Here is a 25,064-nt window from a genome sequence, read left to right on the forward strand (position 1 = left end):
CCTGTACAAGTCCTTCGCTCCTTCCTTAGTATTCAACTTTGCAAGCAACTTACTGTACGCCTTTTTGTTTAGCCTTTGCTACCTCTTTCTTTCCTTTACTTTGCATGTCCTTGTATTCCTGTTAGCTTCTTTTATTCTCTCCATGACCCTCTTCTGCCTGGCTAACCTCTTCCTCTGAATACTTTCCTGTGCTTCCTCACTCCACCACCGAGTCTCCTTATCCTCTCCCCTCTCTCCAGATGACACACAGAGTACCTTTCTGCTTCTCTTTCTCTCAATGCTTGCCTTAGTTTTCCAATCAAATGGCAACACACTAGGGCTGCACGATTAATCGTTAAAAAATCGCGATCTCGATTCATGCTTGAACGCGATCTCATTTCCAAATGACGACTATTTAAATTTTTTTTTTTTTTTAATTTTTTTTTAAAGATGGCTGCATAAAAAAGGGCTAGGCCTATGTTCTAGGTTGTTGTAGTCCTGTCATGGTCAACTATCATGTTGTCATGTTTGTTATATTTTGTTAATGATTGTGGATTACATTTGGAGAAACATCTACCTTTCTCATCACCTGACACATATTGCACATAAATATTGTTAAAATTATTTAAAGACAAGAGAGATGTTTATTGTTTTTATGTTCAATGTCAGCTGTTACAGCAAAAAGCAGCCAGAGGAATAATTTGTTGCCTCAGAACTACAGGATAAGTCCCCTTTCTGAAAGGGTGTTCAACTCAGGGAGGAACAAATATTGTTCAAAATTGTTATTATTGTTTAAATTATTCAAAGGTTTGTGTAAAGAAGACGAGATGTTTATTGTTATTATATTTTTGTTCAGCTGTTGCAAAGTTAAAGTAATAAGTGCAATAAATTTTATATTGGAAAACAATCGTGAGAGAATCGTGATGTCAATTCTAAGCAAAAAAATCGTGATTCTCATTTTGTCCAGAATCGTGCAGCCCTACAACACACCCCCCCAAAGCCTGCCGTAACTCTGGCCTGAACTCCTCACAGCCTCTTTGTTTTCCTTCATTGGGTCCTCTGCTCTATGTGTCCCCTCCCTCACCACCAGAGACACCATACACACCACCAAATAATGCTTTCTTGCTGTATTCTCTCCTTCAACCACTTCAGTCTCTTGTCTCTTTCAGATAAAAAACATAGGATGTGTGTTTCTACCTCCATTCTTATGTGACCTTGAGTTCCTGCTTCTTTTGGAAATGTGTATTTACTACCTGCCCATCACCTCTTCATCACTCTTGTTCCCCAGTTAACAACAGTAAAAGTAGCAATACGTTACAGTAAATATTAGCAGACATTAGAAACAATAATTTAACTCATTTACTTATGTAGATGAAACACTGCTATTCCTTAAATATATTCAGTTCTATTTGGAACTCCATTAAATGAAAATGTAAAAAAAAACTGGTACCTCCTGGAATTACAGTGATGTGGGTTGTGTTGCGTTGAAATTTTGCCTTGGTTTCCCTTCCTCACGTCTGTATCAGCCCTTTCCTTGTCACAGGCTTTACCTTGATGATCCAGCGACATCTCCAGATATTGAGCTCATGTATTTGTGTCAGCACTCGGAGATGGTTTGACGGTGCACATCCAGATGTTTTTGAGGGATGTAGTGTGAAAGAAGCTTAAAAAGTTTTTACCTCCTTGATGCCGGATGTTGCATGTTGGATTCATACCTTTCTGAGACTTCCACCCCAAGACTCAAAACAAGAAAAACAAATCATACAATTAGAAAAAAAAATACTATAGATGCAATAAATAGAAAAATAAAAACGATGATCTTATCAATTCATAGAGGTAGAAAAAATCTGACTTAGAAAACAGTTTAAGACAGAATTGGGAGTGCTTTTAATATAATAAACACTTATTACTGTCAGCATGCTTGACATGTGGTGAGGATATGCACAGTAATTACAGTAGGCCAAGTCAGAATGTCTGTATTATGATTGACTTATATTCATTTAGTTGATTTATTGATATTTTGATGTATAATTCATACATATGATGCGTTAAAACAATTATAAAATGTGCAGTGTATGAAATTTACAAATAATAAAAAAGAGAGGGAAACAAATTACCTCATAATTGGTCTCCAAAGCAAATATAAATTAATTTTCTTTTAAAGGAGCACTAATTGGACTTTCTATACCTTTCTACAAAGATTATGTCATTGATGATGATATTGGAGAAAACCAGCAAATTTTAATGTAAGAGAAGTTGGACCTTGAGTTTTGACAAAAGCCATAACAAAAGATAAGTTTATGCAAAAATCTTTGATTAGTCTGTCCAGGAGATGGTTTGAATATATTACTGTGACCCCGACTCAGCACCTTGACAGTCGCACAGGAGGACAGAAGGGTGAAGATGAAGAGCGGCAAAGTGAAAGTGGAGTTGAGTTGAGTGGAGCAGGAACAGGAACAGAGCAGAGCAGAGCAGAGAGGCAGCAGCAAAGCCAGAGTGAACAACACAGTCCAAATATAAAGCTGAGAGTGGGACTCTGCATTAGCGGGCCGTACATAGCTCAGCACGCAAAAAGCCTCATTTGTTAATGTGGGATTCAGCCAGCAAGATGTCAAGAGACAGGATGCCACATTTTACAGAAGTTACACAATCCTGGCTCAGCCATTTAGTACACAGCATGAGTAATGCTGTGTTTATCCAGCGTGGACTAACCGTGGGGTCTGGCGGCTTCTCATTTGAACTATGAACTGATCTTCAAGCAGTTGTGCACAAAAAGAAGCTGATTTCCACAGACATTTCCACGGAAATATGTAACGCATCGTCTACCCAGGGCAGTAAAAATTCAGAAAGATAAACTGAATATTTGCAGATGAGCTACACACAAGTACTTATGTCGCCATAATGCTTCAGATGATCTCACTTGTCGGTTTTCTTCGCACACTCGCTGCCTCCTACTCCAGCTTTTTTTGTATCTTCCCTGGTTTTGACAGAAGCGCCTCTAATCTTCACTGGCAGCTGTTGTCTTGGTTAGTCACTCTGAACTATCTGTGGGGGTATTTTCATGATGGACACACATCAGGAGCATACTGGGCTGTAGGAGGGGGACACTTCATCACCATCAGCAGTTCTGTGCTGGAGTGAAGCAGTCACGCGACGATGAGGAAGATGAGGATTACGGTCTGAGATCACATTCAACAGAGGAGCAGGATTGGAAACAGAGCAAATGTGAGCGTGAGAGGCCACTTTTGAGAGGCATTTTATCCGGGAGACAGATTCACCCTTTAAAGCAACACCTCACAAACGTTCAGCTTCAAATGATATTTTAAAAATATCCTTTTGGTGCTTCCACTAAGTTATACAAGTCCCACTTCTTTTCCAGTCCAATTTCTGGTCCAACCCAGATCACAGCTCGCCAGTCAAACACAAACTTTAATCCCTCCGCTAGCTGACTCTGGGGATGAAGAGGAGGAGAAATTCTTAGGATGGTCTTTACTTTTTCGTGGGATGCAGACTGAACAGGTGATGGTCGGTTAATATTAAACAGTTTCTTGTTGTTGTTTGTTTTACTTTTGAGAATCATTGGGATGCAGAGTGTCCAGACACGGGGCTGGAGACGGGTGACTCTTGAACCGTTTCTGAATATGCATCCTTGTCTGTACTCGTATTCTTGTATACTTGTGAAATGTTGTCAGCTGCAGCTGAATCACTGCTCCAATTCAGTCTGCATCTGGACAACCACACTTGAACTCCCCACATGTGTTCTTGCACCGTGTTTTTTTTTTCCTAGGATGCAACCAGTACCCTTCAGACGGGAAGGTGTCCTGGAACGTATTTCACAACTGCCTTGATCAACACTAATCAGGGCTGAAACTGAAAAGAGATTAGTCTGCAACACAAAATTGTTTAATTTGGATCACAACAGAACATCAACAAGATGAAAGGAAAAAGCAGAGCGTTCCTGCAGCTGTTTCACTTTGATTTAAAAACACGAGTAGTTACTGTACCTTGAAGGGGCTCGGGTGAGATTGTTTCTGCTTTGCCATTAACAGCAAATTCCCTTCAGCAGCTATAGCTAATAAATAACAGGTATAGCTAATTTAAGAAAGAAATGAGATAATAATATTTTACCAGTACTTTTAATCAGTTATATCTTAGCTAAGAAATTAAACTTGTAAATGGAGTTCTTTAGTTTAGTCTTTTTTATCTATTTCTAAATGTTCTGTTAACAGCAACAGCATTACTACTGCTGAAAGGCCTACATAAGCAGCAGTTCATATGTTAGCATCTAACGTCTGAAACAAAAGCAGAAGAACTGAGGACATAACAACTGGGCTAGTTCTAGAGGTGATCTGAGATAAGAATGCATCAAAAAGTGTGTATAGTGGCGAATGTCTGCAGCCAAACTGCAAACAATGAAACGGGACACACTTTCAGTTTAGTCTATGACTACGTTTACATGCAGTCAAAATTCGGGTTATTGCTAATATTCCGGTTACTGAAACATTCGGAATAATCTGTTTACATGCGTGAGCAAACAGGGTTATCCCTGTATACATGGTAATTAATCATTCAGGATATCTGGATCAAACCGGTGATGACGCAATTAGCGTCATTTTCGCTTCTTCTTCCTGTATCCAAATTCAAAACAAATGCTGCTTCGTGCAGGGGGGGGGGGCGGGACCGGGACCGCAGATCAGCACGCAGCTCCTGAAGCTCCGGCCTGCAAACATGCACAAAAGAAAAAAAAAAGGTGGCCAGCACAAGAAACTACAGGAACGATGGACAACAATGATGGCTAAGAGATACTTATAATAAATAAAAATGGAAAAGGAGAAGAGAGGAAGGGAAGAGAAGAAGGGTGAGAGGCACCGCCCAGCGGATAATGTCGGTGCCCCCCTGCAGCATAGGCCTAAAGCAGCATATCTACCACCAAGCTATGTTTGAGACTAACTATTATAGTCTTGTTCTATAACTGCAGCTATGACTACTGACTCTAACACACTAGAGTTATCACCAACTAGAGATTTACCAACACTAACTAGAGGTTTACTAAACACTAACTATAGGCTAAACAGAAAGGTTTTAGGTTTTTAGTTTGGTTTTAAAGGTGGAGGTGGTGTCAGCCTCCTTAACCCAGATTGGAAGTTGGTTCCATAGTAATGGTTCCTGATAGCAGAACGCCCCCAAATCTACATTTGGATACTCTAGGAACTACGAGTAAACCTGCACTCTGAGAACAGAGAGCTCTGCAAATCATTCCTTACATTCTTAACATTTCAATAATCATTCTATTCATTCAATACTATTCCAATCGTTTAATACATTCCATTCGTTTCAATCAGTCCAATTGCAATCATTTCATACATTCCAATCATTCCATTTATTCCAAGAAATTACAATTCTAATCATCCCAATTGCAATCATTGCACTTACAATCATTCCAATTCAAGTCATTCCAATCATTCCAATGTCTAGTTATATAGTGCCAAATTAGACAAATCCCATCTCAAGGCACTTCTAGAATACACTCAAACTCTTTTCAGATTAGTCCAGTGCATCAAGTCATACTGTAATAATCTGCTTCAACGCTGATTAAGGATAATTCATGTCCAGATTTATATTTTGGTGGTAGCTTGATGCTGTAGGACACATCTCAATAAAAGACACTCCCATGGATGTGAGGGGTGGCAAAAGATCAAGTGGGTCACTCCGTCCCAAAAAGCCAATAGTTACAAAATGAGGTGCAAATTCATAGCTGTTTTTGTTTGTTGTTTGTCTGGTGCCACATTCAAGCATCACCTCCTCCAAAACAAAGTCACAGACTTGAGATTGGGAATAGTTTTCATGAGACCAGAATACATTAACCATGTTTGATTTTGTTGTGATGCTACAGGTGGAAAAGACTTCTCTTACCTTACATCTAAAGATTGAGATCTTGGGAGCGCACCTCAACTCCAGCAACATTTTCTTCCAAGTTTGTAAAGTTGTCTAGTTGGCATTACTCGTCTAAAGGCACCAGATGAATTATTTACAAAATTTATGGACCAAAAGTGAAGCTAAGAAAACTGCTGTGAAAAGCTTCTTGTAAGTCCTGCAGATCCTGAACAAATCCAGCTGCTTGTTGAGCAGAATGATAAGTGGAGCTGCGGTATTTCAGCTCCGATACCGCTGCTTCAGTGTAACGGGCTGAGATTAGAAACGTTGGAGCTAAGGGCGTGTTACGGGTGGACAGAAAGATTATCCAAGGAGCGCCATGTTCCTGACTTCACCTTTCTGTTCAGAGTGATTCAGAAATAAAATTGGAGAGTTTAAAGCTTTGGTCTGCATGCCTGCTGTCAGATTGGAGTTTAAATTATTTGACAAGATTCTGTTGATACCGATATCTATTATTGATTCTGATTATTGATTCTAGTGTTTCAAGCTTCACCGTCGAGTATGTACAAGAACAGGTACAGTTTTTAGTATGGACACAACAGCTTTACTGTCTTAAATTCTTAAAAAACAAACCAAAAAAAGAAGACACTGCTGTTGGTTAAAGTAACAGCACAATCTCCACTTCAACTTCACTTCCAACGCTGACTTTGGGATTGTTGCGTGTGGAATTAAGTGGCCTGTCTTTTTATTCTTGTTGCATTGTTATCAACATTTTCAGTTGGCATTGATAATGGTATTGATAACTTTAGAGACGTATGGTTCTGAGGTGGCTCAGTGGTTAGCGCTGTTGCCTCACAGCTAGAAGGCTGCTGGTTCCACTCCCGGGCCCGGCAGGAGTTTAGCTCCAGTGGGTTTTCTTAAGGTTCTCCGGCTTCCTCCCACGGTCCAAAAACATGCAGGTTGATTCTAAATTGCCTGCAGGTGTGAGAGTGTGTAGGGTTGTCTATATACACTCAACGGCAACTTTATTAGGCACACCTTGCTGGTACCGGGTTAGACCCCCTTCTGTCTTCAGAACTGCCTAAATCCTTTGTCGCATAGATTCAACAAGGTTCTGGAAACATTCCTCAGAGAGTTTGGTCCATATTGACATGATAGCGTCACACAGTTGCTGCAGATTTGTCGGCTGCACATCCATGGTGTGAATCTCCCGTTCCACCACATCCCAAATATTGGACTGAGATCTGGTGACTGTGGAGGCCGTTTGAGTGGTGGAAACCAGTCTGAGATGATTCTTTATGACATGTTTTCCTGCTGGAAGTAGCATCAGAAGATGATCCACTGTGGTCATAAAGGGATGGACATGGTCAGCACCAATACTCAGGTCGGCTGTGGTGTTGAGATGATGCTCAGCTGCTACTAATGGACCCAAAGTGTGCCAGGAAAATATCCCCCACACCATTACACCCCCACCACCAGCCTGAAGCGTTGATACAAGGCAGGATGGATCCATGCTTTCATGTTGTTGACGCCAAATTCTGACCCTACCATCGAATGTGGCAGCAGAAATGGAGACTCATCAGACCAGGCGGCGCTTTTTTCCTTCTTCTCTTGTCCAGTTTTGGTGAGCCTGGGCGAATGTTAGCCTCAGTTTCCTGTGTCCTGTTGTTCTTAGCTGACAGGAGTTACCCGGTGTGGTTCTGCTGCTGTAGTCCATCCACCTCCAGGTTCCACGTGCCGTGGTTCAGAGATGCTCTTCTGCACCTCGGTTGTAACGAGTGGTTATTTGAGTTACTGTTGTCTATCAGCTCCAACCAGTCTGGCCGTTCTCCTCTGACCTCTGGCATCAACAAATAATTTGCACCCACAGAACTGCTGCTCACTGGATATTTTCCCTTTTCAGACCATTCTCTGTAAACCCTAGAGATGGTTGTTGGTGAAAATCCCAGTAGATCAGCAGTTTCTGAAATACTCAGACCAGCCCGTCTGGCACCAACAACCATGCCATGTTCAAAGTCACTTAAATCACCTTTCCTCCCCATTCTGATCCTCGGTTTGAACTGCAGCAGATCGGACCATGTCTACATGCACTGACTTGCTGCCATGGGATTGGCTGATTAGAAATGTGTGTTAATGAGCAGTTGGACAGGTGTACCTAATAAAGTGGCCGGTGAGTGTATGTGACTCTGCGTGAGACTGGCGACCTGTCCAGGGTGGACCGCTGCTTTTAGCCTGAAATGAGCTGGGATATGGTCCAGCAGACCCTCCTGATTAACCGCGTATAGAAAATGAACTCTTCATGAAATCTGAGGAGGTCTGAGGTCGTATTGATTCTCAAATATAAATCTGGCCTTTCATGTCATTCACTTCACTCTCAAATTGCATCTATTACATAAAGTTGCTCTGTGAAATTGGGGCTGGGCTGTGTAGCGGTATTATAAGATGCACCAGAATATCTTATTCCTAGATGCCAATAAATCATCATATCAGTATGCACTTTAAGCCTGTTTTTATAGAGCTGTTAGGCTGTTAGTCTCTGTTGGTGGGAATGGAGCAGCTCAGCGATCTCTGCTCATTTCACCTCCTGCATCTGCTCCCTCTCTGCACCCAGACCTAGACGTTACACATGATGGCCTATTGGAGCCATTTGATCCAAAGTAATTGAGTCGGGATAATAATCGAGAAAAACAAAGTCACAATATATATTTCTGTTTTTATTTTACAGGCCAAAATTATTTCCTCTCTTTCTTTTTTTTGAAGGTTACCGTTTTAGGTGCATGTTGGTAAAGAACGTGTAGAAGACTCAGAACAAGTCCCCGTAACATCACACGTGTGCCAAGTTCAAATTGACCATTTAACCCAATTTATATAAAATTAGAGAAATGACTCCAAGCTTTTACTTTTATATCATTATTATATCACTAGAAATGATCAGTCTCAGCCACAGGATCCTTTGAACTTCTTTTTATTTGAAAATGTCTCATCTCTATCTCCCGTGACATCAGGCTGTTCCTGATCTTATCGTTCCTTCTTTCACACAATATTGCCAGCGGATGACAATTGATCTGTTTCAGACATCAACGGTGATGCAGATCGATTTCATGTTCACCAAATCTCCTATTTGTGTGCACAGATTCTCCCCAGGGGGGGTGAAAATCACTCAATACTGCCGATAACAGACACCCACGTGGTCTGGGATAAAGGCAATCCTCCACCCGGGCGTCAACTAAAGCTGACATTCCCATTCCCCGTCCTCCTCCGTCTGCCTCGTGGCCATTGTATCCCCTTTAATGCTTCTGTTCAGAAACGGACCGGCCTCTGCCTGTTTGACAGCGGGGCCGTGGAGCCGAGACAACGGCCCCCCTGCTGCTTCTTCTCGTTGACCCTTCACTTTTCATACGTCCCAGCCATCAAGGCCAACTGCAGATGGTGCAGACGGTTCCACGCGAAGGCCGAGCGTCTTTAATACATGCCAGAGTGCAGAGGAACAAAGCGAGAGGCTGACGGGCCGCAGCTCTCCGTCAGGTCTCCCACTGACCGTCCATCTGTTTGTAGCAGTCAGTGTTTCAGCCGTCACGAGTCGGAGCTGCAGCACCTGTTTCATGTTCAACATCACGGGGCTTTGATCTGCAAACAATCATTATTTGCCTTTCTGCTGATGAAAAAAAGGTCCTATGAAATGTTAAAAGATTTCTGCTGCTCTCCTGATATTGATTTAGTCCGTTGGTCCATCAGTCCAGAGCTGCAGAGGAGATTTTATCCCTCACCGTCACTATTTTAGCAACACAGTTCATGAAAAACATAAAAAAAAAAAAAAAGACTGTTTGCCAGCATGTCTTCAAGTTAAATCCTGCTACAGTTGCTGCACCTCAACCGATATGTTGAAATAAAGCAGATAATTCAATTGAGATTCTCTCCTTCTTGTTCTTTTCCATCATTATTAACAACAACATTTCATCAGCAGTTTTATATTTTACAAAATTCACCAAATGTAAGAAAAAAATTAGTTGAAACTAGGAATGGGTGATATTTTACCGTTCACGATATACCGTCAAAAAAATTCTCCACGGTAAGAATTTGTCATCTCGAGGTAAAAAACGATAAATTCCCGTTGATGGAAGGAAGGAAGGAAGGAAGGAAGGAAGGAAGGAAGGAAGGAAGGAAGGAAGGAAGGAAGGAAGGAAGGAAGGAAGGAAGGAAGGAAGGAAGGAAGGAAGGAAGGAAGGAAGGAAGGAAGGAAGGAAGGAAGGAAGGAAGGAAGGAAGGAAGGAAGGAAGGAAGGAAGGAAGGAAGGAAGGAAGGAAGGAAGGAAGGAAGGAAGGAAGGAAGGAAGGAAGGAAGGAAGGAAGGAAGGAAGGAAGGAAGGAAGGAAGGAAGGAAGGAAGGAAGGAAGGAAGGAAGGAAGGAAGGAAGGAAGGAAGGAAGGAAGGAAGGAAGGAAGGAAGGAAGGAAGGAAGGAAGGAAGGAAGGAAGGAAGGAAGGAAGGAAGGAAGGAAGGAAGGAAGGAAGGAAGGAAGGAAGGAAGGAAGGAAGGAAGGAAGGAAGGAAGGAAGGAAGGAAGGAAGGAAGGAAGGAAGGAAGGAAGGAAGGAAGGAAGGAAGGAAGGAAGGAAGGAAGGAAGGAAGGAAGGAAGGAAGGAAGGAAGGAAGGAAGGAAGGAAGGAAGGAAGGAAGGAAGGAAGGAAGGAAGGAAGGAAGGAAGGAAGGAAGGAAGGAAGGAAGGAAGGAAGGAAGGAAGGAAGGAAGGAAGGAAGGAAGGAAGGAAGGAAGGAAGGAAGGAAGGAAGGAAGGAAGGAAGGAAGGAGAGAGAAATGAGCCTGGAAGGAAGGAAGGAAGGAAGGAAGGAAGGAAGGAGAGAGAAATGAGCCTGGAAGGAAGGAAGGAAGGAAGGAAGGAAGGAAGGAGAGAGAAATGAGCCTGGAAGGAAGGAAGGAAGGAAGGAAGGAAGGAAGGAGAGAGAAATGAGCCTGGAAGGAAGGAAGGAAGGAAGGAGAGAGAGAGAAATGAGCCTGGAAGGAAGGAAGGAAGGAAGGAGAGAGAGAGAAATGAGCCTGGAAGGAAGGAAGGAAGGAAGGAGAGAGAGAGAAATGAGCCTGGAAGGAAGGAAGGAAGGAAGGAGAGAGAGAGAAATGAGCCTGGAAGGAAGGAAGGAAGGAAGGAGAGAGAGAGAAATGAGCCTGGAAGGAAGGAAGGAAGGAAGGAGAGAGAGAGAAATGAGCCTGGAAGGAAGGAAGGAAGGAAGGAGAGAGAGAGAAATGAGCCTGGAAGGAAGGAAGGAAGGAAGGAGAGAGAGAGAAATGAGCCTGGAAGGAAGGAAGGAAGGAAGGAGAGAGAGAGAAATGAGCCTGGAAGGAAGGAAGGAAGGAAGGAGAGAGAGAGAAATGAGCCTGGAAGGAAGGAAGGAAGGAAGGAGAGAGAGAGAAATGAGCCTGGAAGGAAGGAAGGAAGGAAGGAGAGAGAGAGAAATGAGCCTGGAAGGAAGGAAGGAAGGAAGGAGAGAGAGAGAAATGAGCCTGGAAGGAAGGAAGGAAGGAAGGAGAGAGAGAGAAATGAGCCAGAAAGAAAGAAAAAGAAATGAGCCAGAAAGAAAGAAAAAGAAATGAGCCAGAAAGAAAGAAAAAGAAATGAGCCAGAAAGAAAGAAAAAGAAATGAGCCAGAAAGAAAGAAAAAGAAATGAGCCAGAAAGAAAGAAAAAGAAATGAGCCAGAAAGAAAGAAAGAAGGAAAAATTCCCGTTGATACGTTTTTGTGTACCAAACATGGCGGGACGGGGATCTTTTATCAATTAAATTTAATTGGTGTAGTTTAGTAGCATTTAGTATTCTTTTAGAGCAGTGTTTTGGGGGCTCCAAAGACTAAATGTGGTGATAGATTTATAGTTACAGATGTGGAGTTGAAATGGAATTTTTTTATCGTCATTTTTATCGTTATCGGGATAAATGCCAGAAATTATCGTGATACATTTTTTAGTCCATACCGCCCATCCCTAGTTGAAACCTCCTCCTCATTTTATATTTTTGTATCCCAACTAAGAAATTGACTCATTAAAGTTTGACTAAATAGCTTTCTTTAATTTTTCCCCATCTGAGCCTCCTTAAGCAACAAAACGCAGATGAGTGGAGGAATTCTGACTTTTATTCCGGCTCCTGTTATTGTATTATTGACATGTTGGATGCTCCTCCTGCAGCGACAGACGCCGGCCTAGTTTCTCTGTGCGTTGTGTCTCTCATCTTTACCCCACCCCTTTACCTCAGGTTACTGTTACCTCTGTGTCGCAGAGCAGTTCAAGAATTTTTAGCTGGCGTTTTTGAACAGAGAGCCTTTCATCGTGTCCAAAAATACCCCCGAGCGCCCCGCTATTCCACCAAAGTGACACCCTTCTGCTCTCTGCAGAGAAACTCCACAATCACAACATGAAGAGAGTGGTGCTTCACATCTGACACGGCTCCTCGTTGTGTTGTGACTCAGCGCTCTCCCAGCGCCGCATCGCCCTCCAACAACAGAACATCACAGTTTTCTCCTCTGCGTCTGGCTTCAGCCACACATCTGCTGAACGCGTGGATCCGGCCGGCTGATTATTAATAACACAGCGCCGGCGAGGGGGTAGTCACAAGAGCCCTCTGCCAGTTAATTTAGTGAAAGGTCGCCGTCACGTATGAGCTGCCGGCCGCTTCGCAGACAAACAGCTCGCTGCTGTGAAGGACAATCGATGCTCAGAGAGGAGTTTCTGTGCTCATAACAGATGGAAACTAAACTCCGTTCTGTGTCTTTTCTCAGGGGATTCGTTCACGCAGTTCCGCTTTGCAGAGGAGAAGGACTGGGAGATGGACCCGCTGACGGCCTGCCAGGTAAACTCTGCACCCACGGCTGAGCTTTCTGCCTCCTGAGGTGGATTATGGATCCTTTAACATTTGCAATGATTGGATCAGTTCTGGTACCTGATGGTGGAGAACTGTGATGTCACCTAGAAGAGTCGTTGTAGGCCCAGTTGAGGAGCCACCACTTCAACCTCCTCCTGATCCTAGACATGTGCAGTTCAAACAAACCATCCTCCTCATGTTTCTTCCTGGCTTCACACTGCAAAAACTCCAGAATATTTGTCTTATTTCTAGTTAAAATGTCTCATTTTAAGTCAAAAAAATCTCATTACACTTAAAACAAGACTCATCACTGGAAAAAAAATCACAATTTTCACCTGTTTCAAGTAGATTTTCACTTGAAATAAGTAGAAAAATCTGCCAGTGGAACAAGATTTTCTTGCTTGTAATGAGAAGATAAATCTTGTAAAATATCCTGGCAGATTTTTCTACTTATTTCAAATGAAAATTTACTTGAAACAGGTGAAAATTGTCAAATAACAAGTTATTTATCTGGTGATTTTTTTGACTAAAAATGTTTTAACTAGAAATAAGACAAATATTCCTGGTAAGATTGAATTACCTTAGTTACCACGGCAACAGAATCCAGAAGTGTTTGGAGGACGAGTGGTCTTCTAGTCCTACCTTTAAACACTGAAATAAAGCCGTCCAGACTGATGTCTGTGTGGAGCCAAAGTATCAAACACAGATCATGTGACACGTTTCTGTTTCTGTGTGGCTCTTGTGATCACAAAAGATTTAAGAATAGGATTGTTTGTTCTTGGAGTTTTTCTCATGTAGGTTCCCTCAGATCAGCCCCGGCCTGTAATAAAGACTTGTTTCTCTTCCTCCTGTGCAGATGTCAGCGGTGTGTGTCGACCTCCCGGCTCTCGCCCAGATACTTCAGGAGCTGCCGCTGCACCAGAGACTCGGCCTGGAGGCCGAGCTGCTTCAGGTCTTTATCTCCTTCACTTTATCATTTAAACCTGCGCTTGTAGACAACATATAGGCAAGGAGAGGCAAGTTTATTTATATAGCACAATTCAATACTGGGTAATTCAACACTGCTTCACATCAACATTAAAAGCAGCAACACACAATTAAACAGTAACAAGTCAATTAAAAAGGGAAATAGAAATAAGAAATAATAATACAATGAAATAGAATAAATAACAAATAAAATGATAAGAAAAGAGGTAAAATAATAAAAAGCACAAGTTGTTAAATAAGGGCAGTAGAGTCCAGCAGGTAAGTATTTACACTGCAAAAACTCAAAATCTTAACAAGAATATTTGTCTTATTTCTAGTTATAATGTCTCATTTTTAGTCCAAAAAATCTTATTACACTTAAAACAAGACTCATCACTGGAAAAAAAAACACAAATTTTCACCTGTTTCAAGTAGATTTTCACTTAAAATAAGTTAAAAAAAAATACTGCCAGTGGAACAAGATTTTTTTGCTTGTAATGAAAAGATAAATCTTGTCCCACTGGCAGATTTTTCTACTTATTTCAAGTGAAAATTTACTTGAAACAGGTGAAAATTGTCAAATAACAAGTTATTTTTCTGGTAATGACTCTTGTTTTAAGTGTAATGAGATTTTTTGACTAAAAACTAGACATTTTAACTAGAAATAAGACAAATATTCCTGGTAAGATTTTGAGTTTTTTCAGTGTAATTTAGGAGTATGCTTGAGTAAACAGTAATGTTTGTATCCTGATTTGAAGGAGCTGACAGTTGGAGCAGACCTCAGGTCTACAGGAAGTTTGTTCCACCGGTGAGGAGCAGAATAACTGAACGCTGCTTCACCTTGCTTGGTTCTGGTTCTGGAACCCCAACAAACCAGATCCAGATGAACCTCAGGGGTCTGGGAGCTTCATAGGAACTAACAGATCCAGCATGTATTTTGGTCCAAGACCATTCAGGTCTTTGTAGACCAGCAGTAAGATTTTAAACTCTATCCTTTGACTCACTGGAAGCCAGTGTAGCGATTTCATGACCGGTGTAATATGGTCCAGTTTCCTGGTGTTTGTAAGGACTCTGGCAGCTCGTTCTGAATCAGCTGCAGCTGCCTGATTGATTTCTTGTGAAGGCCTGTAAAGATGCCATTGGAATAATCCAACCTACTGAAAATGAATGTATGAATAAGTGTTTCCATGTCTTGTTTAGACAGAAACCCCTTAATTCTAACTTTAGATGGCTGTTGAAGTTCAGGTCTGAGTCAATAATTACACCCAGATTTCTGGCTTGATTTGTAGCTGTCAGTGACATGGAGCCAAGGTGAGCGCTGATCAATTCCCTTTCATTTTTAGGGCCAAAAATGATCACCTCTAGCATTTCAGCAGTTTTAATCCTAGATGTCATCTAGGCTGTCATTTATCAAGTCTACATTCAGCTGTAAACACTCCGTGTTTCCAGCTGAGTAAACACCCGAGTGTGAACGCCACCAGTGCATCTTTTGTTTTTGGAGCAGCATTAAGTTCCGTCTCCTCGGGTACGGAGAGAGAAACCAGCTCTTGGGAATCGGGCTGTTTACTCTGTGTCTGAGAGGCTGGAGTTTGTACAACCTTCAGTAAAACAATATTTACATGGTCACAGTCGTCTCAGCCGTCACCCATGAGAAGAGTGACGTTCAGAAGGAAACGTGGAGGGAGAATATAGAATATTAGGGCACGTAGGGACGGGCGTAGCTACCTGGTGCAGGTGAAACAGGACAGTCGCGTGACAACATCGTTGCATCATGTGTGAAGATTCTACCATGGCTGTTTCATCATGTTAACGGTCAGTGTGGCATCAACTGTTTCAGGTGTCGACACCGGTGGAGCTGCCGGCGGTTACCGTGGTTCCCAAACAGGAAACGCCCAAAACATCCAAGTTCACTCCTCTGCCTCCACCGCCGCCGCCGGCGGCCTGTAAAAGAGTCGAGGCCTCGGCGGCCGCGGTGCCGGACCTGGACCCGCAGGTTTCTCACGTTCCTGCCGAGTCTGCGGTGGACGACGGCGATGAAGAGCTGGACCAGCTGCTCGGCCTACAGAAACCAGACTCGGGGGCTGCAGAGCAGCCGCTCGGCGGGGGATGTGAGGAGAACGCTGCTCCAGAGACGAGTGAGGAGAACGCTGCTCCAGAGACGAGTGAGGAGAACGCTGCTCCAGAGACGAGTGAGGAGAACGCTGCTCCAGAGACGAGTGAGGAGAACGCTGCTCCAGAGACGGGTGGGTAGACGGGTGGACGGGCCGGGGCGCTGCGCTCACAGAAACAACCAACTAAAGTAATAATTTACAAAAGATTGACTAATGAAAGTCAGACATTGCTTGGAACAGAATTATTAATCGGCACCTTCAGCGTAATCATTTATTACACATCCTTTAAAGCACTTCCAGTTTCTCACTTATGATGTATCAATGTGACTGGAGCAGATAAATGTAACACAAATGTCCTGATGATTTTTATTTATTTATTTGCAGAAAAGCAGATCTCTGCAAACATACTTTCATCAGGAATTACGCACCATGTTGTCCTCCACCCACAATCACTCTGTAGGGGCGAGACAATCAGACAGTTTCTGGTCTTTCTCCCAAACGTTACATCAATGTTTTCTCACTTAACTTTGCGAGAAAACAAAACCAACCATGATATTTTTTAGAAACTTGAAGGCAATCTCCCATGAGACGGGAAAATGGTCTGAAATCTGTTTTCAAAAGTATAAAAAAAACTGAATTTGTCAAAATGTAGTACATAGTATGCAAGAAGTTTGCCCTACATACCATTCCCACAATGCAATGTGCCAGTTAAAACAGTCACGTGACCGGGTTTCGTTCATGCTGAATCTGCCGTTATGGCAGCATACTACATACTATGCAGTACATAGTAGTACATTGTCTTCCTTTACTCACATTTAGAATGGTGTTGTTTTACTCCAGTGTCTGAAGTGAAGGTGGAACCGGAGGAGAAGGAGGAGGTGAAGGAAGAGGCTCCCCCTGAGTGTGCGAGCAGCAAGGAGGAGATGACGGAGGAGGATCTGGAGGACTGGCTGGACAGCATGATCTCCTGACCGCCAGCAGCTCCAGGAATATGAAGAAAACTGAACATTTCAAGTTCCATCTGCTAACAGTAATGTTTCAGAGGTGAAGGACAAGCGTGTTGTTGCTGCTTCGCTTCACGCCGGCCTCCCTTCCTGGTTGAGGGTCAGGGTTTAGAGAGACGGTGAGTTTCAGGTGAACACGGGACATCCTGGACGTCGGGGAGAAAAACGTGTGAAAGGAGAGAGAAGCTTGTTCTCTGTTCTCTCCACCAGGACTGACGGACGGAGAAAAAGGCCACACATGACACACGCTCGGTTTGATGCGTCAATTACTTTATTCATTTCCTCCTCATCAAAATAAATGCGGTTTATCAAAGCTACTACATACGTACAAACTGTAGCAGAGAACCATTCTGTCAATAAATCCAAGTTTGTCATCGTCTTCTGTGTCGTGGGATTCTTCTGTGGAGAGAAGTGCAGCTGGACGGGACACCAAACTAAGCAACATTTACACAAGAATCATCTAGATTTTATACAACAAATTCAACTCATTTTATTACTTAAAAGCCACAAAAACTAGCTTGATGTAAATCTGCTCGTAACTAGCGCAGAACCACAGCGGCGTTTGTGTCAGGAGGGACAAAAATGAGATTCTTTATTTGCATAGTTTCTCAAAAGGCACATTGGCACTTTATAAACATCTAAAGTGAGTCGTCTCTGGTCCTAAAAGACCTCTGTTCGCTTCGTCACAGAGATCAGAACCAGCTCTGAAAGGCAGATCGGATCAGTTCGGTTGGTAGTGAGTGACACGAACTTCCTGGCGTTAATCTAGAAATTGTGCATAAACAGACATTGGCTTGTCACGCCGTCACCCTCCACACGTCTCCGATGTCTCTACACACACCTGGTCGGGGGGGAAGCAAGTGAGAAGGCAATTGAGAACCGAAGGAGGCGTGGTGGCGACGGAGAGGAGTTGGGTGAGCGAGCAGAGCGTCTGCTCTTCAGTTGGAGGTCATGGTGTCACAATCATCAGGGTTTAGTCAGATGGAGGAAAGCAGTGAAGGGTCCGGGTGGGGGGGGGTTCCCCGCTAACCCAGCTGGTCCTCGTACTGCTTACGGAAACAGTCTCCAGTAGGGAAGAAGTCCCAGCATCTCTCCTGGTACAGCTTCCACACGAATGACTCCTGGAAGGGAAACCCAGGTTACAATCAATCATTTATTTTAACTCACGACCATGATCACATGGTATGGAGCACAAAAACACAAACATTTGTACATTTGTAGCAAGTGGCGGGCTGTACATGTTCAACTAAAATACTCAATTTGGCAAAGAAAAAAAATCATTTAAACAGAGGAAGGACATTCTTCAAAAAAGGTGCCTAATTTATAAATAACATTAAACTTATTAGATGGAAGTAACAAAATGAATTTAAACATAGATGGTTGGTTTGTATCATACTTTGGTAAGTATTTTTGTCTGAGATTCATTATATTTATTTACATTTTTACATTCAAACAAAATATGAAACTCATCTCCAATACGGTTGACGTTACAGAATCTCTGACTTCTATCCAGACCTTTATTATAATAATAATAATAAAAACCTTTATACCTTCCAGTGACTTTTGGAATTATGCTGTTATTCATCCTAAAATTACAAATGGCCTGTCTATACTTTTGATTTTGACATAATAAGTACTGTTCTAGGTTAAACTCTTGCTTAAACTCTACATAAATATCACATGACGTCATCCTATAGAGTTCACTTCGCCATTTTTGCAGGAATTGATCTTTCAACCTTTGCTCAACAGTTAGTTTCAACCATTCAATGTTACACACATTCCCACGTGGAATAATGAACTCAGCGCTTCAGTCTGGCTTCATTAAAACAGCCTGTTAGAGCACGTTGTTAAGTGAACCTGAGCCAACGGTGACATCGCCCTGATCTCAGGCTTTAAAATCTTTCAAAAGATCAATTCCTGAATCTCTGCTCGTCTAATTAACCTGAATGTGGCTCCTTGCAGGAAGTAGAAATGACCATCTGATAGTTTTTCTTCTGCATAAAAAATGTGCACGACAAGTTAATATTAAAAATGTCCAAGGAAGCCCACACATTGTTTCCCTCTTCTGCTTGTGCAGCGTTTTCAACCCACTTGATGCCTTACATAAGTCAAACCGACTGAAACCGGACTGCATCCTGTTCTTTTTATTATTTTCCTGCGTCGTCTTCCGAGAGCTTTTGGAGCTAACTACTACACGGTTTGTGTTACGTACCTGACCCGTGTGTTCAGTCTCATCCTTGTTAATCAGGTACATCAGGAAGAACCTGCACACACACACAGACACGAGTGCTGTCAGAAAAGAACCAACAATGAATCACCGCGAGTGAGAAATACTTGCTGCCCTCACAGGTAGTTGGCGAGGTTGTGCTCTTGTAAGGTGTGGGTTTCAAACCCGTGAGGCGTCCGGTCAAAGTAGTCGTTCCCAATGCCACAGATGAAGCATTTTGTCTGAAAGAAGGAATCAGATATGAAAACCTGCAACTCTAGAGCTGTTTTTAAAAGCTGTAGTGGCACCTCAGTGGTTTAATTTGGTGGTTAAATCATTTTCTTTATGACATAAATAGTTTTGAACAGCAATGGTGTAGTAGACAAATATTTATCTCTCACGTCCACAAACACCCTCAGACACATGTAAGCAGTCCCTCAGAAACACAGCTGCATGAAACAGTGTCATTTTAAAATGTCTTATGCCTTTAAATGGCTGGGACTGCTTTGATTGACAGCCGAGTTCTCCAGCAGCAACATAATCACTTCTTTGAGAGGAACAACTTTCTGCCACCTCTGGCTCCACAAAAGCCAGACCCAAACACCGACTTCACGATGGTGATAAATGGATGACGTCACAGCGGCTCCGTTCACCTCGTCTATACAGAATACTAATATTCAAGTTATTATTAGGGCCCGAGCACTGACCCTATTGTATCTGTAGGAGATGTTATCCTCGTTTTTCTTCCGACGAAAGGAGGGCCTTTTTAACCCCTAAACGTGCCCCAAAAGTCACCAAATTTTGCATGCAAGTCAGGTCTGGCAAAAAATTTGATATTTAAAAGGTTTACATTAATTGGCGTGGCCTAATGGCTCAACAGCGCCCCCTAGAAAACTTTGTGCCTCAAGCCCCACAATACGGTTTGACGTACATGAACGAAAATCAGTACACACCTGTATCATGTCGCAACTTAAAGAAAAGTCTCTTGGAGCCATGGCCGACACCCAACAGGAAGTCGGCCATTTTGAATTAATCGTGTAATTTTGGCACAATTTATGCCACTTCTTCGGCCGTTAATGCGGCCCGAACCGTAACGTGCACCCAGGTGTGTTATACATCAAAATGTGCGTCTCGATCCTGCGACGATGGGCATTACTTTTCTCAGTCAAAAGCGTTACCCTGGCGACGCTAGACGCCAAAAAGCGCGACCCCCCCCCACCTTCATCTGATTGGTCCATATCTGATAGTTCCTACTTTCTGCCGTAACTTTTGAATGGTTTGACATAAAGACTCGTGGGTGGTGTCATCGGACTTAGTTTTGAGTCCTTGACCTTTATTGGTGAAAATTTCACATGCGAAGGACCTTCATCGCTGCTTGCAGCTTTAATTATTATTATTATTATATTAACCGATTTTCACAAGCGCTTGATTTATGTGACCAAAATAGTTCTCCTTAACCAGACAACCTGGATGGATTATAGAGCAAATAAAAGAGGAGGACGTCGCCGCTGAGACGTCTTATGTTGTTCTCAAGCGTCGGGATTATCCACAGGTCTCTCACAGTGAGAGAAGGAAACGCTCTTGAAGTCAGATATGCTGGATGCTCTTAAAAGGTTCTGGTTTCTAGCCAGGTCTTACCTCCATGTCTGACTTCACCTGCTCCTGCTGGTCTCTCAGCTCACCGAAGGCATCGATGATCAGACCTGGAGGACGTGAAAGCAGCACTGAGCACGACAGAAACCCTCAACAGATACTGGTTTGGGGTTTGAATCCCGGTGTAAGTGGGTGACTGTACCCTGAATGATGGCCAGCAGGATGACGATGACGAAGAAGAAGAAGGTGATGTCAAACAGGATGCGGTAGAGTTCATAGGGGTCTCCGGCCGGGTCCTCCAGCTCGTCTCCAATCCCTCCTCCAGCCCTCACGCCCACGTACATGTGGAACATGTAACACTGCAGGGTGGAAAAGGGAAGATTTTCATCTTCACTTCAAACTAAATCCAGTCCTCTCGCCGGCAGGAGGTTGAAATTCTTGATGCAAAAATTGTTTTGTATAAAAGATCAATAGATATAACTGGAAAAAATGTGAAAATCTATGAGCTGTAACTTCAAAAGGGTGAGATACGTTGTTTTCTTTATACAGTAGGTGATGAAATATAACAATATGAGACAAATTCCTTCTTCTCAGAGTGGGAGTCACATCCTGCTTTTACATCCTGATCAAGGCCAGTGAGCGTCAGATCCTCGCCAGCGTCAGCGCTCTCTCTCACTGAAATAACAATGTTATTTCTCATCAATGTCGGAGGATGTGAGACGTACCGTCATCATGTCATCACACTTCATGTCCGGCTCGTCTTCATCTTCACTCTTGTTGTAGAACTTCCTGAAGAAGTTGAAGGCCACCACCGTGTAGAGGTAGACGACCACGGCCAGCAGGCCGACCGTCAGCACCAGCTGCAGGGAGAGCACGACACCTCACCTTCACATATTCACAAACATTTCAGGCCCGCAGCCCCAGCAGCAGCAGCAGATTCTCTCATTCATTTTTTAGTTTTTGTTTTAAGTGGATCAACACATCGATGCTGGAGCAGTTTTTAATAAGGAGAGTGAACCAAAAAGAACTGCGTTTTCCCTCAAGGTCTCTACAGTCCAGTTGAAATCTTCAATAGAGATTTTTGTCAGTTTTCATACTCGAGGTTTTCAGCTGCCCAAGAAGAAAATAAATAAATAAATTAGACACCATTAAAGATGTTCCTTCTCCATTTATGAGAAACTCCCTCTCTTCATCTAACAATTGTTCTTGGTATCATGTGACATAGAAAGCAGATAGTAATTCCTCCCATCCCTTTCTTACATTACCATTTAAATTTGTATTATTTACTTACACGGGGAATGTAATAATAATACTGATGATAACAAGTGGATGCTGTAACCAGAGCATCACTTTAATTATTATCACAGAGGGGAGTTGCCTGAATTTTACTACTCCACCGTTTCCCCCCTAATTTAGAAGAACATCCTCCAGCTGGGAAAGATGGTCTGTTATCTCATGAGAAAGCTTATGAATCATGAACAGAAGTCGCCGTCATGAGGCTGCATCGTAACTCTGCCTGATTTCATAAGTCTACAAATACGACTCTGACTTTTAGTCAGAAGATTCATGTCATCTTTTCCACTCCTGCCTGATTCTGATCTGTACCTGAACAGGAATAACAGCTTATTCTAAACATGCAGCATGTCTCTTAGACCCCATTCCCAGTCGTGGAGTTTAAAGGTTTTTCTTAATATTTCCTTATTGGATGTAATTAACCTGTCTCTACTTACATAGTGTGTTTCTGGCATTTAAGGTTCTTGTAATTAAATATTTACACAAGAAAAAAAGTTCTTCCAAATCCAGGATTTGTAGCTAATTGCAGACCTTCATCCAGTCTCCCTTTTACTTCTAACATTTCCTGAATGACTCCTTCAAACTCAACTCTTTGGCTGTTTTTGAGAAATCGTGTGTTTAAACGTGTCAGTCAGGATTTAGATCTGGCTCCAGCCCAGAGACGGTGCTGGGGGCAGCAACGACAGGGACGTGTGTCTGAACGTGCTGCAGAGGTTTGAACGGGTTTGTGGGTTGAAATGAGGCACATCAGTTCAGTTTCAGTATATATTCATTTAAAGGATTCCTCTTCATTTACCAAAATTAGTTTCTGGTCTTAAACGCTGCATAAATCATCACTGTGTGGGGCGGTAGCTGTACTGAATACAGCAGGAAAGCACTGCAACGCATAGTGAACACAGCTGGGAAGATCATAGGTGCCCCACTCCCCTCCTTGAAGGACATTTACACCACCCGCCTCACCCGGAAAGCTATCGCGATTGCGAGCGACACCAGCCACCCCGCACACAGTCTGTTCAGCCTCCTACCCTCAGGTAGAAGGTACAGGAGCCTCCGTTGCCGCACCACCAGACTCAGTAACAGCTTTGCATACCAAGCTGTCAGGATGCTAAATTCTCTCCCCTCACTCCCCCCAGCCAGATCCTCCAGATCCTCCAGACTGGCAGGGAACTGAACTGAAATCCCCCCAAAAGCCCCCCCCCCCCCCCCCCCATGAACACTCAGGACTACAAAACAACTGCCTCTTTTAATATCACCACTGTGTCACTTTAAATTCACTGCTCACTGTTTTTAATATATATTTATAAAACTGTTTACATACTGCACAAAAAAAAAAAAAGCCTTTTGCACTCAGTTCCAGTAAATGTCTGTGTTGTGTTGTATTTGTATTTGTATTTATTCATGTGAACTCTTTTCTAAATCTTTTTTAAATCTTTATCTTTATCTTTTTAAATTTTTATCTGTTGTGCCTGTGCCTGCGCACTTTATGTTTACCGAGGGAAGTGGGAAACGTCCTCTCGATTCTTTGTATGTCTGACATGTGAAGGAACGATAATAAAGCTACTTTGACTTTGACTTTGACTTTGACTAAATGCTCCCAATAAAGTTATGTTCAGCATCCACTTCCATCCAAGTGAAGCTGTGATGTTTCCCCTAGCTAGACAACTGTAAATTGGCATTTTACAAGTATTATTACCATGAATCAGAATAAATACAATTATTAATATGATTAAGTTTCTTTTTATTAGGGCCCGAGCACTTACAGTGCGAAGGCCTCATTGTATCTGTAGGAATTGTTATTCTTCTGACGAAATGAGGGCCTTTTTGCCCCCCTAAACTTGGCCCAAAAGTCACCAAATTTTGCACGCAAGCCAGGCCTGGCGAAAAATGTGATATTTCATGGTTTGCATTAATGGGCGTGGCCTAACGGCTCAACAGCGCCCCCTAGAAAACTTTGTGCCTCAAGCCCCACAATACGGTTTGACGTACATGCACGAAAATCGGTACACACCTGTATCATGTCGCAACTTAAAGAAAAGTCTCTTGGCGCCATGGCCGAAACTGAACAGGAAGTCGGCCATTTTGAATTAATCGTGTAGTTTTGGTGAAATGTATGCCATTCCTTCGAGAATTAATACCGCCCAAACCGTAACGTGCACCCAGGTGTGTTATACATCAAAATATGCGTCTCCATCCTGCGACTACACGCATTACTTTTCTCTTTCAAAAGTGTTACCGTGGCGACGATAGACGCCAAAAAGCGTGCCCCCCTTCATCTGATTGGTCCATATTTGATAGTTCTCCAAAAGTCACCAAATTTTGCATGCAAGCCAGGCTTGGTGATAAATTTGATATTTCATGGTTTGCATTAATGGGCGTGGCCTAACCGCTCAACAGCGCCCCCTAGAATACTTTTCTCTGCCATAACTTTTGAAAGGTTTGACATAAAGAGTCGTGGGTGGTGTCACCAGACTCGGTATTGAGTCCTTTACCATAATTGGTGAGAATTAGCCCCGCCCCTTCTTCTGATTGGTCAATATTTTACAGTTCCTATTTTCTGTCATAACTTTTGAATGGTTTGACATAGAGAGTCATGGGTGGTGTCATTTCTGATATGCTTATGGGGGGCGGTGGCCATGAGTGCGAGGGCCCGTTCATCGCTGCTTGCAGCTTTAATTTGGATTTGCATTTTAACGTATTTTCTCTTTGAGGTGCCTTGAGACGCGACCTTATTGTTGACCTTGTTGGCATCTACAGAATTAAAGTAAGGTGATTGAAAGCAGTATTGTTTTGCTGCTAATATTTTCCTCTGTTTAGATTTACCATTTTTTCCACGTCGAAGCTCACACAGCTGATTTAACAGTGACAGAAAGCAACAGTAGTGTTAAAGCGTCTAGAGACAACTCTGTTGTTTTAGACGCTATATAAATAAAATTGAATTGAAAATTGAATTGAATTGAAAATGTTCTGGACCACCAACAGCATCTCATCTGTTTTATTGAGGAAGCGACTGAAACATTTGGCATTTTTCACCTGTTGCTACTTTACACATTAAGTTGACTTATCAAAAATTAAACTTGTCAATTTAATACAAAAATATAAAAGAGGCTAACTGGAATCTGCTCTTCATTCAGGCATTAAAAGGACGAGTCCTCGCTTGCCATTTCTAGACTTTAGAAATG

General features: G+C 42.6%; 2 protein-coding genes across 8 annotated transcripts in view; one reads left to right on the plus strand and one right to left on the minus strand.

The window, feature by feature from the left end:
• Nucleotides 1–17,167, plus strand: part of aven (apoptosis, caspase activation inhibitor) — a 50,222-nt gene extending 33,055 nt beyond the window's left edge. The window contains exons 3-6 of one of the 3 annotated variants that reach the window (XM_061746273.1): nucleotides 12,630–12,700; nucleotides 13,569–13,664; nucleotides 15,516–15,921; nucleotides 16,630–17,167. In XM_061746273.1, coding sequence (XP_061602257.1) covers nucleotides 12,630–12,700; nucleotides 13,569–13,664; nucleotides 15,516–15,921; nucleotides 16,630–16,760 — 704 coding nt within the window. In that variant the 3' untranslated portion in view covers nucleotides 16,761–17,167. The remainder of the gene's footprint in view (nucleotides 1–12,629; nucleotides 12,701–13,568; nucleotides 13,665–15,515; nucleotides 15,922–16,629) is intronic. The other 2 variants (XM_061746274.1, XM_061746275.1) reach the window with 2 other exon arrangements.
• The window catches only part of ryr3 (ryanodine receptor 3), a 146,672-nt gene continuing 138,650 nt past the window's right edge, over nucleotides 17,043–25,064 (minus strand). For all 5 annotated transcript variants that reach the window (XM_061746271.1, XM_061746272.1, XM_061746268.1 and 2 more), the window contains 6 exons: nucleotides 21,318–21,452; nucleotides 20,795–20,951; nucleotides 20,638–20,702; nucleotides 19,141–19,241; nucleotides 19,006–19,057; nucleotides 17,043–17,914 (listed from right to left, as the gene is read on the minus strand). In XM_061746271.1, coding sequence (XP_061602255.1) covers nucleotides 17,819–17,914; nucleotides 19,006–19,057; nucleotides 19,141–19,241; nucleotides 20,638–20,702; nucleotides 20,795–20,951; nucleotides 21,318–21,452 — 606 coding nt within the window. In that variant the 3' untranslated portion in view covers nucleotides 17,043–17,818. The remainder of the gene's footprint in view (nucleotides 17,915–19,005; nucleotides 19,058–19,140; nucleotides 19,242–20,637; nucleotides 20,703–20,794; nucleotides 20,952–21,317; nucleotides 21,453–25,064) is intronic.

The sequence above is a fragment of the Cololabis saira genome, chromosome 18 (genome assembly GCF_033807715.1).
Source record: "Cololabis saira isolate AMF1-May2022 chromosome 18, fColSai1.1, whole genome shotgun sequence".
In the NCBI taxonomy this organism is placed as follows: Eukaryota; Metazoa; Chordata; class Actinopteri; order Beloniformes; family Belonidae; genus Cololabis; species Cololabis saira.